This window comes from Schistocerca americana, chromosome 5 (assembly GCF_021461395.2).
Source record: "Schistocerca americana isolate TAMUIC-IGC-003095 chromosome 5, iqSchAmer2.1, whole genome shotgun sequence".
NCBI lineage: Eukaryota > Metazoa > Arthropoda > Insecta > Orthoptera > Acrididae > Schistocerca > Schistocerca americana.
The window spans coordinates 469224923-469236670 of NC_060123.1; the positions used below are offsets into that span (position 1 = coordinate 469224923).

The 11748-nt window shown below is 40.7% G+C and overlaps 1 protein-coding gene across 1 annotated transcript; it reads left to right on the forward strand.

Annotated features, from left to right (window-relative positions):
* Positions 1-6880: 6880 nt before the first annotated feature.
* Positions 6881-11519, forward strand: LOC124616451 (ejaculatory bulb-specific protein 3-like). The gene is made up of 2 exons (XM_047144759.1): positions 6881-7067; positions 11329-11519. The coding sequence occupies exons 1-2, from the start codon at positions 6881-6883 to the stop codon at positions 11517-11519; spliced, it is 378 nt and encodes a 125-aa protein (XP_047000715.1).
* The last annotated feature ends 229 nt before the right edge of the window (positions 11520-11748 follow it).

The window sequence follows — 11748 nt, forward strand, 5'->3', positions numbered from 1 at the left end:
CCTCCCAGGTCCCTCCCTCTGCCCTACTACTATGTAATTACTCATATGTAATCTCGTGATTTGGGTTTAAATGGTTTTAATGATATTCTTGATGCTCTGTTACATCTTCCTAGACTAGATATGTTTTCCGATGTCAAATGAGGGATAAAATGTTTCAAGGGTACATTACCACAAGGAGCGTGCTCTTTGTGCCAAGAAGTGCTTCCTTCTGGAGCTCCAAGTAATATGTGTCAAGGTCTCCCCCATTTAACCCATGATTGTTTGAAAAAATTACACACAAGATTTTGGTGAGAGGGCACAGCTTTTAGAGATGCAACGGAGATTTTGCAGTCGTAGAGAGGCAAAGAAAGATGAAAACTTCCTTTGTATCACAAGAATTACATAAGTTCTTTCAGTGAGCTAAAACTGAGATCATTAACTTTCTCGATTTTAAAGATAATGCTGAAATATTGTTGCCAAAGCAAGGTGTAATATCTCCAAATACAGCATTATCAAAGTGTCTCATGTTCATCCATATTACAGAGTGATTATAAATTCTTACTCGGAAACAGAAGAATGGACAAAGTGTCATTGAACACAATAGATGTATGGCATGCCATATGTCATATGTTCATAAGTTGAAAAATAGGAAAACCTATGGATATTGCCGTTTCTTCCTCAATAGGACGGTAGATTTTACAGTAAACTTTGGAAATTCTGATCCCATGAACGGAGTTTGTGTGAGAAATAGAAGCCAACAGGAACAATGATTGAATTTGATTTTGTCATTCTCTAGAAACAAATTTAAAAGAAATTAGTAATGGTTTTTGTTGAGTACAGTTCTACTAGTTAATTATTTATATATTCCTGTACTTGTATTATCATAATTAAAACGATCTTGTAATAAAAATTTCCTGTTTTTCATGAAGTGTTTATTAACAATCTGGAGTGAATGTATTTGGCGACTAGTTTTGAATCATCTGTTCCGTTCTCAAGCCTGACATATTGACGCTGCAATGGAAGTGTCTGATCTTAATAACAAACATCACAGTAGTAATATATGCTTTATAAAGTAATCTTAGATGACTGCTACAACCAGCGTGGGCCTACTTAAAAAGTCAGAATCAAATCCATTCTACAAATGCTTCCCAACCAAACGAGGCAAAACAGTAGCTTCAACCACAGGCGAAACTTGGTAGTAAGCCATCAAGCCATGTAGATCATTCATTCGACCTGTGATCCGAGTGAGTGTGCTTTGGATCCAGTGGAATATGAAGTCTGCTCAAGACAACCATCTCGCCCCAAGACTAAACCTTCACCCTCTGAGAACACCCCATTCTGGCAGAGAAACAGGGCTCCCGCACTACAGTGCAATATGAATGGGTTCAGGACTCATGTGGAGAAACTCAAACTCGTAATGCAGGCCCACCCCTGTGCTTAGCAGAAACGTATTTTAAAGCCACTGACGCCCCTGTGCTATGTGGCTATACCCTCCACTGGAAGGATGACTTTACTGGGTAAAGAGTCAAAGGAAGGATTGCTGTGCTTGACAACCACTGGCAACCCCACTCATTTCTCAGCTGCTACTGGGTCGTCTTCAACCATCGACCTTTCTTTCTTCTCTCCAGCCCCTGCAGTCTCTGCTCCGTGGGCTAGCAACTGATCACATTAGGTCTAGTAACCACTTCCTACTGTAGATCTACCTACCAGATGGAGCATTACCTGAAAGTAAGATTCAATATGTTGTCAACACGGCTAATTGAACGCTTTTCAGCCAGCTGGCTGTACTTGAGCATGAAGGCAGCGTCCTGGAATGGCTGGACAAGAACAAACCAATGATCCGTCACACCACTGATTTACCTATCCCTATGTTCTCATGTCATCTTAGGACGCAAACTGTACCATGGGAGACAAAGGATTGCTGCTCGACAAGACAGGTCAGGCATGCATCTCTATGATGGTATAAATGCTGCCCAAGAGCAGACTACCTAGCAGCCTTTCGAATCAGAGAGCCAAAGCGTGACATGTAACTAAAGAGAGCAAGAAGAAGTCATGGCAACCCTTCCATGTTCTACACAACTATCATTAGAAAGAATTCCTGTAAATAGAATCGTTTACCAATGGCAGCAGTGCTGAAACAGAGGTGTCTCCTAACAATGCCAGAAGACATTGCTCGGACGATGGCAGAGCATTTTGCAATAGCTACTGCCAACGCCTTCCGGTCTATACATCATATTCATTCTTGCTATCCTTAACAATAAATCTTTCTTCACCTAACAGATATAATCACAAGACAATACAGCACTACCAAATACGTCCATCAACCACCACACTTCAACTAAGAATGCCCAGATGCAAAGACTGTGCCACTACAAGACCAAAGAGTGTTTAACAGTTACGTAACTTATTCTCTCCTTGACATGCACATTGATAATTCACAAAAATCAAAATGGCATTCCTCCCATTACGTATCATCTGCACAGGGCTATTTTGAAAGTTTATATGTCATATTTTATATTGTAGTATATAGTGTTGTTGGCCTACACTGTTTTTCTAGCACACAGTAAGCTGGTTAGAGTATCTGTATCATACGAGGCCGACATTTCTGAAGCATAGTCACACAAGGCAGTTGTAATTAGCATGATGAAAATAGGTAGAAGGATGTCCTTGTCACAAATGACCAAACTCTCCTTAGCTTGTAGCAATAATGTTACTGTTGTGGAAGCAGGGAGGCTATGCACAGTTCTCAGCTGACAACTCCACACATGTACAAACAGTAAAATATCTAGTACTATCTGCTTGAAGCAGACTAGATGCATTGATAACTCGAAAACCATCTTGTAGTATCGAAGAATTACTTATGAATATTAATTGAGACTTGTATCAGTGAAGTATACCAACATTTGACAAAGAATATTTCAGTACATAATCAGTAGACACATTTCTTCTGCTCTGGCAAGTCTCAATCATTTGTGGTGATTGGTCAATCAGTTACAATTTGTTAGAATTACAATATATAACCTGTGTTAAGGCAGCAATAATAAGATTTTACATAGTTGTACATATGAACAGCACATGCAGTTTATGTTAACAACAGATTACTATGTATATAAAAAATAGTAGGAAAAAATAGCATCATGGTTTTAAAATAATGAATTCAAGGAACTTCAAACAAGTGAATCATGTGAAACAACGTACAGTAATATGCATAATAAGAAACAATTATTGTATGTGTACAAAATTACCTACAGAAAATTGTAAATCTATTCAAATAAATATATTTGTGTGGACATCAGTTAAATAAACAAAATTATAGATAGTAGGGTAGAGGGAGACGCATAAGGATAGTGATCAAAAATAAGATATAAACACACGCAGATAAGGAGACCACAAATATATGATTAGGGAAGATATGGATGTGGGAGTAACCAAGGTTGAACATCTACGATTACTTTATGCAGTCAGTCAAAAATCAGCCGTTTATTATAGATAACGTGGTCAGCAGTTAGTATACTATATAGTTGTATTTCATATTATTTAGCTCAGTTGCCCTACTTAACCAGCCCCACCTAATCATCTATCTTATCTGCCCTACCTAATCATATTTCATCTGATGTTTATCCTACCTAATCATTTCATCTCAAATTCATCTTTGTAACCATGACTTTCCTCACGTACATGTTGTACAACTGTATTTCTTACCTTTTTCTCTTTGCTCCCTCCTTACACATCTTTCATGACCCATCCACATATTTCATGACTTAAGGGAGCTGACTACAGGTCTACAAACAACATAATTATTATACTAATGGTGCCACATCCTGTAGTAACAATTTATAAAGAGAATATGCACTATAAAGAAGTGTAATAAATAACATAAGTGTAAGAGCCAAATTCAACCTGATAATTCCTTAAGCTAAAGCAACACATGTTGTCACTTTATGTCACAAGTAAATACAAGAAGACAGTCTACAATGTCACATATGTCACAAGAAAAATACATAAAGAAGAACCATATCCTATCCTACAACAAAAAGAATAAATCTGAAAACTACAAAAATAATCACATTTAGTATCCCACATACTTCATGAATGTCCTTTGTCTTATAGTACTGTATTGTCTATCTGTGTCATCTTCATTTCCAAACTTTCCCAAACATCTAGACTGATGGACAATATTATTGTGACATAGTTTCATACATATGTAAACTTCATCTGTTAGACAAAGAAAAGGCAGCCGCATGGGGTAGCTGCACTGTCTAAGGCGCCTTATTGTGGTTCAGGTGGCTCCCCTCATCGTAGGTTCGAGTCCGAAGATTGAAAGAGCTGACAAGTGCTCCAATTATCGGATACTCGCTTTAACAGCACATGAATCGAAGTTGCTGATAGAATAATATTCAGAAGATAGGAATAGAAAATTGAGGACGTGTTTGATGACGATCAATTTGGTTTTAGAGGCGGTAAAGGCAACAGAGAGGCAGTTCGGCTGGTAACAGAAGCAAGGCTAACAAAAATCAAGAGACATTAATTGGATGTCCCAACTTGGAAAAAGCGTTCGACAATGTTCGAAATTCTGAGGAAACAGGGGTAAGTTATAGGCAAAAATGGGTAATATACAACGTAAGAGAGCCAAGAGTGAAGAGTAAGACTGGAAGGCCAATAACGAAATGCTCATATTAAGAAATGTGTAACAGGAGGATGAAGTCTTTCGCTGATACTGTGCAATTTGTACATCGAAGAAGCAATGAGGAAAATTTTAAAGAGGGGTTCAAGAGTGGAATTAAAATTTAAGGTGAAAGGATAACAATGATAAGATTCGCTGATGACATTCCTGTCTAGAGTGAAAGTGATGAAGGATTGCAGGCTGGCTGAACAGAATAAACAGTCTAATGAGTACAGAATATGGACTGAGAGTAAATCGAAGGAAGACTAATGAGGAGTAGCAGAGATGAGAATAGAGAGAAACTTAACATCAGATTGGTAGGTGAAGTTAAGGTATTCTGCTATCTAGGCAGTAAAATAACCCATAACAGTCCGCAGATCGTGGTCGTGAGGTAGCGTTCTCGCTTCCCGCGCCCGGGTTCCCGGGTTCGATTCCCGGCGGGGTCAGGGATTTGCTCTGCCTCGTGATGACTGGATGTTGTGTGCTGTCCTTAGGTTAGTTAGGTTTAAGTAGTTCTAGGTTCTAGGGGACTGATGACCATAGATGTTAAGTCCCATAGTGCTCAGAACCATTTGAACCATTTAACCCTTACCAGACCGAGCAAGGAGGAGGTAAAAAGCAGACCATCGGTGACAAAGTGGGCGTTCCTGGCCAAGAGAAGTCTACTAATACCAAACACAGGCCGTAATTTCAGGAAGGAATTTCTGAGAATGTACTTCAGGAGCACAGCATTGAATGGTAACGGAACATGGACTGTGGGAAAACCGGAAAAGAAGAGACTCGATGCATTTGGGATGTGGTGCTACAGAAAAATGATGAAAATTAGGTGGACTGATAAGGTTAGGAATGAGGAGGTTCTGTGCAGAATCGGCAAGGAATGGAATATATGGGAAACACTGACAAGAAGAAGTGACAGGATATTAGAACACCTGTTGAGACATCACGGAATGACATTCCAAGATACTAGAGGGGGCTGTACAGGGTAAAAACTGTAGAGGAAAAGAGAGATTGGAATACATACAGCAAATAATTGAGATCGTAGGTTGCAAGTGCTACATGGAGATGAAGAGGTTGGCACATGAAAAAAATCCGTGGAAAGCCACCTCAAACAAGTGAGCAGACTGAAGAGTCTAAAAAAAAAATTAATGCCACCATCAGATGGCCATTTGATAATGGCAAGAATTTTCGAAACAGGCCGAAAAACCTTCAGAGTATTAGACGACACACTGAAAGAGAATGCAATTACTCGGCTTCGGTGCTTATAGATTAATGAAAGAAGTTCAGTACTTATAGATTAACGAAAGAAAAAAAAAACGGTAGCACATAGATAGAAACTTCTTTAACTGACAAAAAGGAGGAGAAATATATTGTCAATTGTGCAGGAAGTACATCTTAAAAACCAAAATTCCTTTACAAAAAAGTTCAAAGAAGAGCAGCACGTTTTGTATTATATGGAAATAGGGGAGAGAGTGTCACAGAAATGATAAAGGATTTGGGCTGGACATCATTAAAAGAAAGGCGTTTTTCTTTGCGACGGAATCTTCTCACGAAATTCCAATCACCAACTTTCTCCTCCAAATGCGAAAATATTTTGTTGACACCGACCTACATAGTGAGAAACGATCACCACGATAAAATAAGCGAAATCACAGCTCGTACGGAAAGATATAGGTGTTCGTTCTTTCCGCGTGCTATACGAGAGATTGGAATAATAGAGGATTGTGAAGGTGGTTCGATAAACCCTCTTCCAGGCACTTAAATGTGATTTGCAGAGTATCCATGTAGATGTAGATATAGATGTAGATAAAAGTAAACCTTTCATCAAGATGATAATTCCCACATACTTTTGCGATATATTATTAACAGGTAATTAAAATTGATAAGGGACATTATACCTGACGCTTGTCTGTAAATACTAATATTACCTGCAGCGACATCCAGACACCATCACTGAAGAGTTTTATTGTACAAACGGTAAAAGAAATTCTTTGGTCGTTGGTTGCAAGGCTAGGGGGAAGTAGTTACCAAGAACCTCTAACGAAACAGGCACATTCCTAGCAGCAGAACAGTTTAGGTAAGCTTGCGAATCAGGTCACACTCCTTATACGATACACGCCAGGCCAAGGAGATGTCTTCGCGAGTCCTTGTCGGATGGATACGCTATCCCCTGGCACCGGAAGGTATATAAGAAGAGACAGACAGCTACAGCATTGTACAACGTACCAACAACTCACCGTGATGGAGAGCTGTCTCTTTCCTGTGGTACTGCTGGTCTCGCTGACCTTTGTCTGTGCCTACAACAACAAATATGACAACTTCGACGTGGAGCAGGTGCTGAATAACGATCGCCTGCTCAGAAGATACCACGAGTGCCTCGTCTCAAATTCCGATGTCTCCTGCACTGCCGAGGGCAAACAACTCAAACGTAAGTCAAATGGCAATACACTGATTCTTGTGGTTGTAGGAGGATAAGTAAGAACAAAGAGAGTGCGTTCAGCTGTTTGTCACGTTTTTTTCCCTTCAAATTTGGTAAGAATATATATAAATGCAGTCTCATACACATTCAACAAACCTGTTCTCTTTTAGTCTTCCGTTTCTCGTATCCTTCGTGGGACAATAGGTGATGTATATTTTCATTCCGAAATTAGATAGATGAGTAAGAATGGGTTACAGTTCTATAGAGTTGAGAGTTGAAGTTGAAATTATTCACACTTTAGAAAATGTCATTTCATCACTGAGATATCGAGAAATGTTAATCTCATGTCAAAACTATTTTCTTGTGCAAAACATACGAGATTTAAGTCCTAAGGACACACCAAAATCACAATCGAAATCAGTTGTACTTGCCACACACTTCCTTATTACATACACATTGCTCATAATACATTCACAGTAACCATAATTACAACAAAACTTGTCTTATGGAACACAAAAATCTCTTAAGATATCTTCCACATATCGTTTTCTTTCAATCACTTACATTAATTTAAACCATGTCCATGGACCCATAATTAATTCAATATGACTGACAAATCACACCTACTTCATCACTTACATGGAAGCTCTTTTATCTACCTTTTCATCAGATCCAAGTTCGGAATTCAACAGTCAGTAATGTTTTAAGGCTTCTTTGGTCAACTTTTCATAAATTAAAAACAATATTCAGAAAATTATCCTTCGTAAAATATGACTGCCTTAACTAGCTCAGATAAAAGTTCTGAGTTCCGCCAACATCAATATTTATAAGGTTTACTCGGGCAACTTTTCATTAAATGAGAACACTATTCATAAAACCGTTATTAAGATAAATATGGCTGACCTAACCAACCCAGTGTTCAACAGGCAGTAATGTTTTAAAGCTTCCTTGCCCAACTTCTCATAATTCAAACACAATATTCATAAAAGCATGCTCGTAAAATATAACTAACATAAGTATCCCAGTTAAATGTTCTGAGTTCAACAAACCCCAAAATTTTTACAGTTTACTTGGCCAACTTCAGATTAATTAGAACAATATTACTTGCATATACCAGGTTCGTATGATTTCAGTACCTGACTATAACGAGATCTTCCCAAGAAAAACTTAACAGGGAACCGCATCCACTCTACATGAGAGTTAATGATGGACGCGAGCACACCAAAGATTTTAACCAATACAAGAAATCCATAGGACAGGAAATGAAATAAAAAGGTACACAACTTTGCACTACGATTGAGCTTCAGAAACCATAACTCTCCACCGAAAGGATGGAATTACAGGACAGTAACAACGTAACCCGAATATTCTGAGGCATGAGATAACAATCCTAACTGCACAACTAGTTATCAATATCTTTCAATGATATACTCCACAAATGAAACCAACAGAATTAACCCCGTAACTTACTTGGGCAGTCGCCGTTCTTAAAATTTGGTTAGCCAATCACTTAAAACCGTCACTAAATTAATGTCATAAAAGTTAGAATAGCAAGAATAATCTCGGCGCACATTTAAAGGCCCGATTAAAATAATGACATAACAGGTAGACTGCGAAAAATATTTCAGCGCTGCTTGGGACGTCAAACACAGACTTACGCACTACTTAGTTACACTTCTAACTATGTGTTTAGCCATGCTTCGTGTGTGTTTGGTGGGCGTCGTTACACTTCCTTAACTGCCGACAAGGTATCAAGTGACGACACCAAATTCAGTGATAAGCTGCTGGAACAGTTCCAAATGGTTTTTCGTACACTGGAATATTTAGTTAATATGAACACCACCCATAGAAGCAACTCGACGATTCCAAATCATTCGGCCTGTGTAACTTGTAACCAACTCGACGGAACTTGTCCTTTCAACCTCGAGGAAATCCCCATCACCATGGACAGAAGATTTGCCTTGTAACGGTTAAAATCGCAATAGCGGCTGGTCACACTCCTTCGTCATGCCGACTCAGCCTCTCGCCGTGCTGCATACAAGCACAGCCCCACGTCACTCCACCTCACACCGCGGATACCCGCACACCAGCCCCCAGCAGAGCGCGCGCACTCCAGTTAAAATCCCCCGCCACCAAAGATGTGACGAAGATAAATATGCAACGAAGTCGACTCAACGACGAAAAGAATCGATGGAAACTGGAGCCAGCAACGCACTAGCTCATCTATTATATTAAAATATATCTTTTAATATAAAAACAGTGTGTGGTAACATACACTGTCCAGTCACACTGATGTGACCACCCGTCTGAAGTCTGAATAACCTTTTGTAGCGCGTACCTACAGCGACGTGGAGCCTTGCCGACTGCAGTGCCATGGCAAATTGCGCTAGGTTTCTTGGTTGGGGATCCATGGCACGAAAATCCCGATCGAGGTGGTCCCGCAGATTCTTGACTGGGTTTAAATCCGGGCAGTTTTGTGGCCAGGAGGATACGATAAAGTCATCCTGCTCTTAGGACCACGTGCGCTCACTGTGTGACACATTGCATTGTCCTGCTGGAAGATACCATCGGGCCGTATAAAACCAAACTGTGTCCTGGCGTGGACGCAGTCCCCGCTGACAGACACTTACTTGTGTTGATCCAGTGAGCCCTCGAGAATAATAAGTTCACTCATGGGATGCCACGAAAATTTTCCCTAGGCCATAACGCGCCCTTCTTCGACCTGGACCCTGCCAAAGATTGTTGCATCGTGTTTGCTTTAAAACGTTTCACGCCACACACACCAACTGCCATCTGCCCGATGGAAACGTTTTTCACCTCTTGCCACTCAGTGAACGTCCAGTTGTGTACTGGCGTGCAATGTCCAGCCTTCGGCCCAGTGAAAATTAGTCGGCATGGATGCATGAACCAGGTGTCTTCCCATACGCAGCAAAGTTCCTGAACGTTCGTTGAGAAGACACTGTTGACTCTGAGCACTATGATACTTAACATCTAAGGTCATCAGTCCCCTAGAACGTAGAACTACTTAAACCTAACTAACGTAAGGACATCACACACAGCCCTGCCCGAGGCAGGATTCGAACGGTAGCAGCAGTGCGGTTCCGGACTGAAGCTCCTAGAACCGCTCGGTCACCGCGGCCGGCGAAGACACTGTTGCTAGGCCCTTGGTTCATCTGGGGCGGTCTGTTGTTTAATAGTTTGATGTCTATTCGTCTGTACGTATCTCTGCAACTTCGTTCACCCCCCCCCCCCCCTTACGTATTGTAGCGCGCCACAATTGCCTCGGTACCGATTCTGAATAGCGCCATTTTGCCAAACGCGGCTGCCGGCCAGTGTGGCCTAGCGGTTATAGGCGCTTCAGTCTGGAACCGCGCGACCGCTACGGTCGCAGGTTCGAACCCTGCCTCGGACATGGATGTATGTGATGTCCTTAGGTTAGTTAGGTTTAATTAGTTCTAAGTTCTAGGGGACTGATGACCTCAGATGTTAAGTCCCATAGTGCTTAGAGCCATTTGAACCATTTGAACCAAACGCGGCATACTTTAACTACGGCGGCACATGAGCACTTTACAAACTTTGCCGTTTCCAAAATTCTTCCACTCTTGGCCGGAAAGCCAATGATCTTACCCTGTTGGGTGTCAGATAAATCGCTCCTTTTCCCCATTACGACAACGGCTGTGCCGTTTTCCGCGTCACACCCCACGCGTTTTATATATCCTCTACTGCCAGTGCTGCCACCTGCTGTCTGTGAATGGTCATTGTACACTGACACCGAAAATAAGTGATGGTTACATTAATGTGTCTGGAACGTGTATGATGTTTTAACCCCGTCAGCTTTCCGCCTCTAACTGGAGGTGCTGATTTCTTCCAGCCTTCTGTTTAACAGAGCGTTTAAAAGTACGTTATTTACATGTAGTAATCATTTTGAATGAATTCAATTAGAAAATTGTGGAAAAAGAAGGAAAACAAATCCTCACCACAATTCTAGCCGGCCTCTTTATATGGACATTTCCCGTCCCCTGTCAGATCCTTCCTGTTCTTGTGTCTTGCTGCCTTGATATCGAACAACATGATTTAGTACAATATTACTTTTCATTTTTCGATACCACTAACTACGTTTTTTCCGTTTGTGGGTGCCTCAGGCTTAAAGACCTTTTGAGAGTGTTGAACGATAGGGCAGGTAGAATTTCCCAAGAATTTCACAGCTATTGTCGTATAACCTTAATGGGGATGAAGTGCTGTGGAGTAACTTCAGTGTGTAATGTTGTAGGTACTTTACCAGAAGCTCTGAAGACAGACTGCCGCCAGTGTAGTGAGACACAGAAAGCTCAGGCTGAGAAGGTGATCAAGTTTCTCATCCACAAGAAGCCAGACTTGTGGAAGTCGCTGGAGAGCAAGTACGATCCATCTGGCACTTACAGGCGAAGGCACAACGCGGAACTGAAGAGGCTCTCTGCTTGAAATACAGAAGTTGATTTCTTCTTGAAATATTCATGATCTAAGGTCTTATTGTTGATCAGGTTTTGAGTATCTGTGGTAAATAAACATAAATAAAATACTGTGTGTATGAAACAGGCAGTGGTACAACTATTTCTTTATACCTTTAATTTCCAGCTTTCAGATCGGAATTTTTGAGTTGGTCTGCTTGGGAAATACAGAAAAGTCAACATTATACGAACCTTCTCAACCT

What these genes read in the sequence shown, in the direction of transcription:
- LOC124616451 (XM_047144759.1), top strand. Translation starts at nt 6,881, where the DNA reads ATGGAGAGCTGTCTCTTTCCTGTGGTACTGCTGGTCTCGCTGACCTTT. An exon ending in CGAGGGCAAACAACTCAAAC is followed by an intron (nt 7,068 to 11,328) that starts GTAAGTCAAATG and finishes GTAATGTTGTAG; the next exon opens with GTACTTTACCAGAAGCTCTG.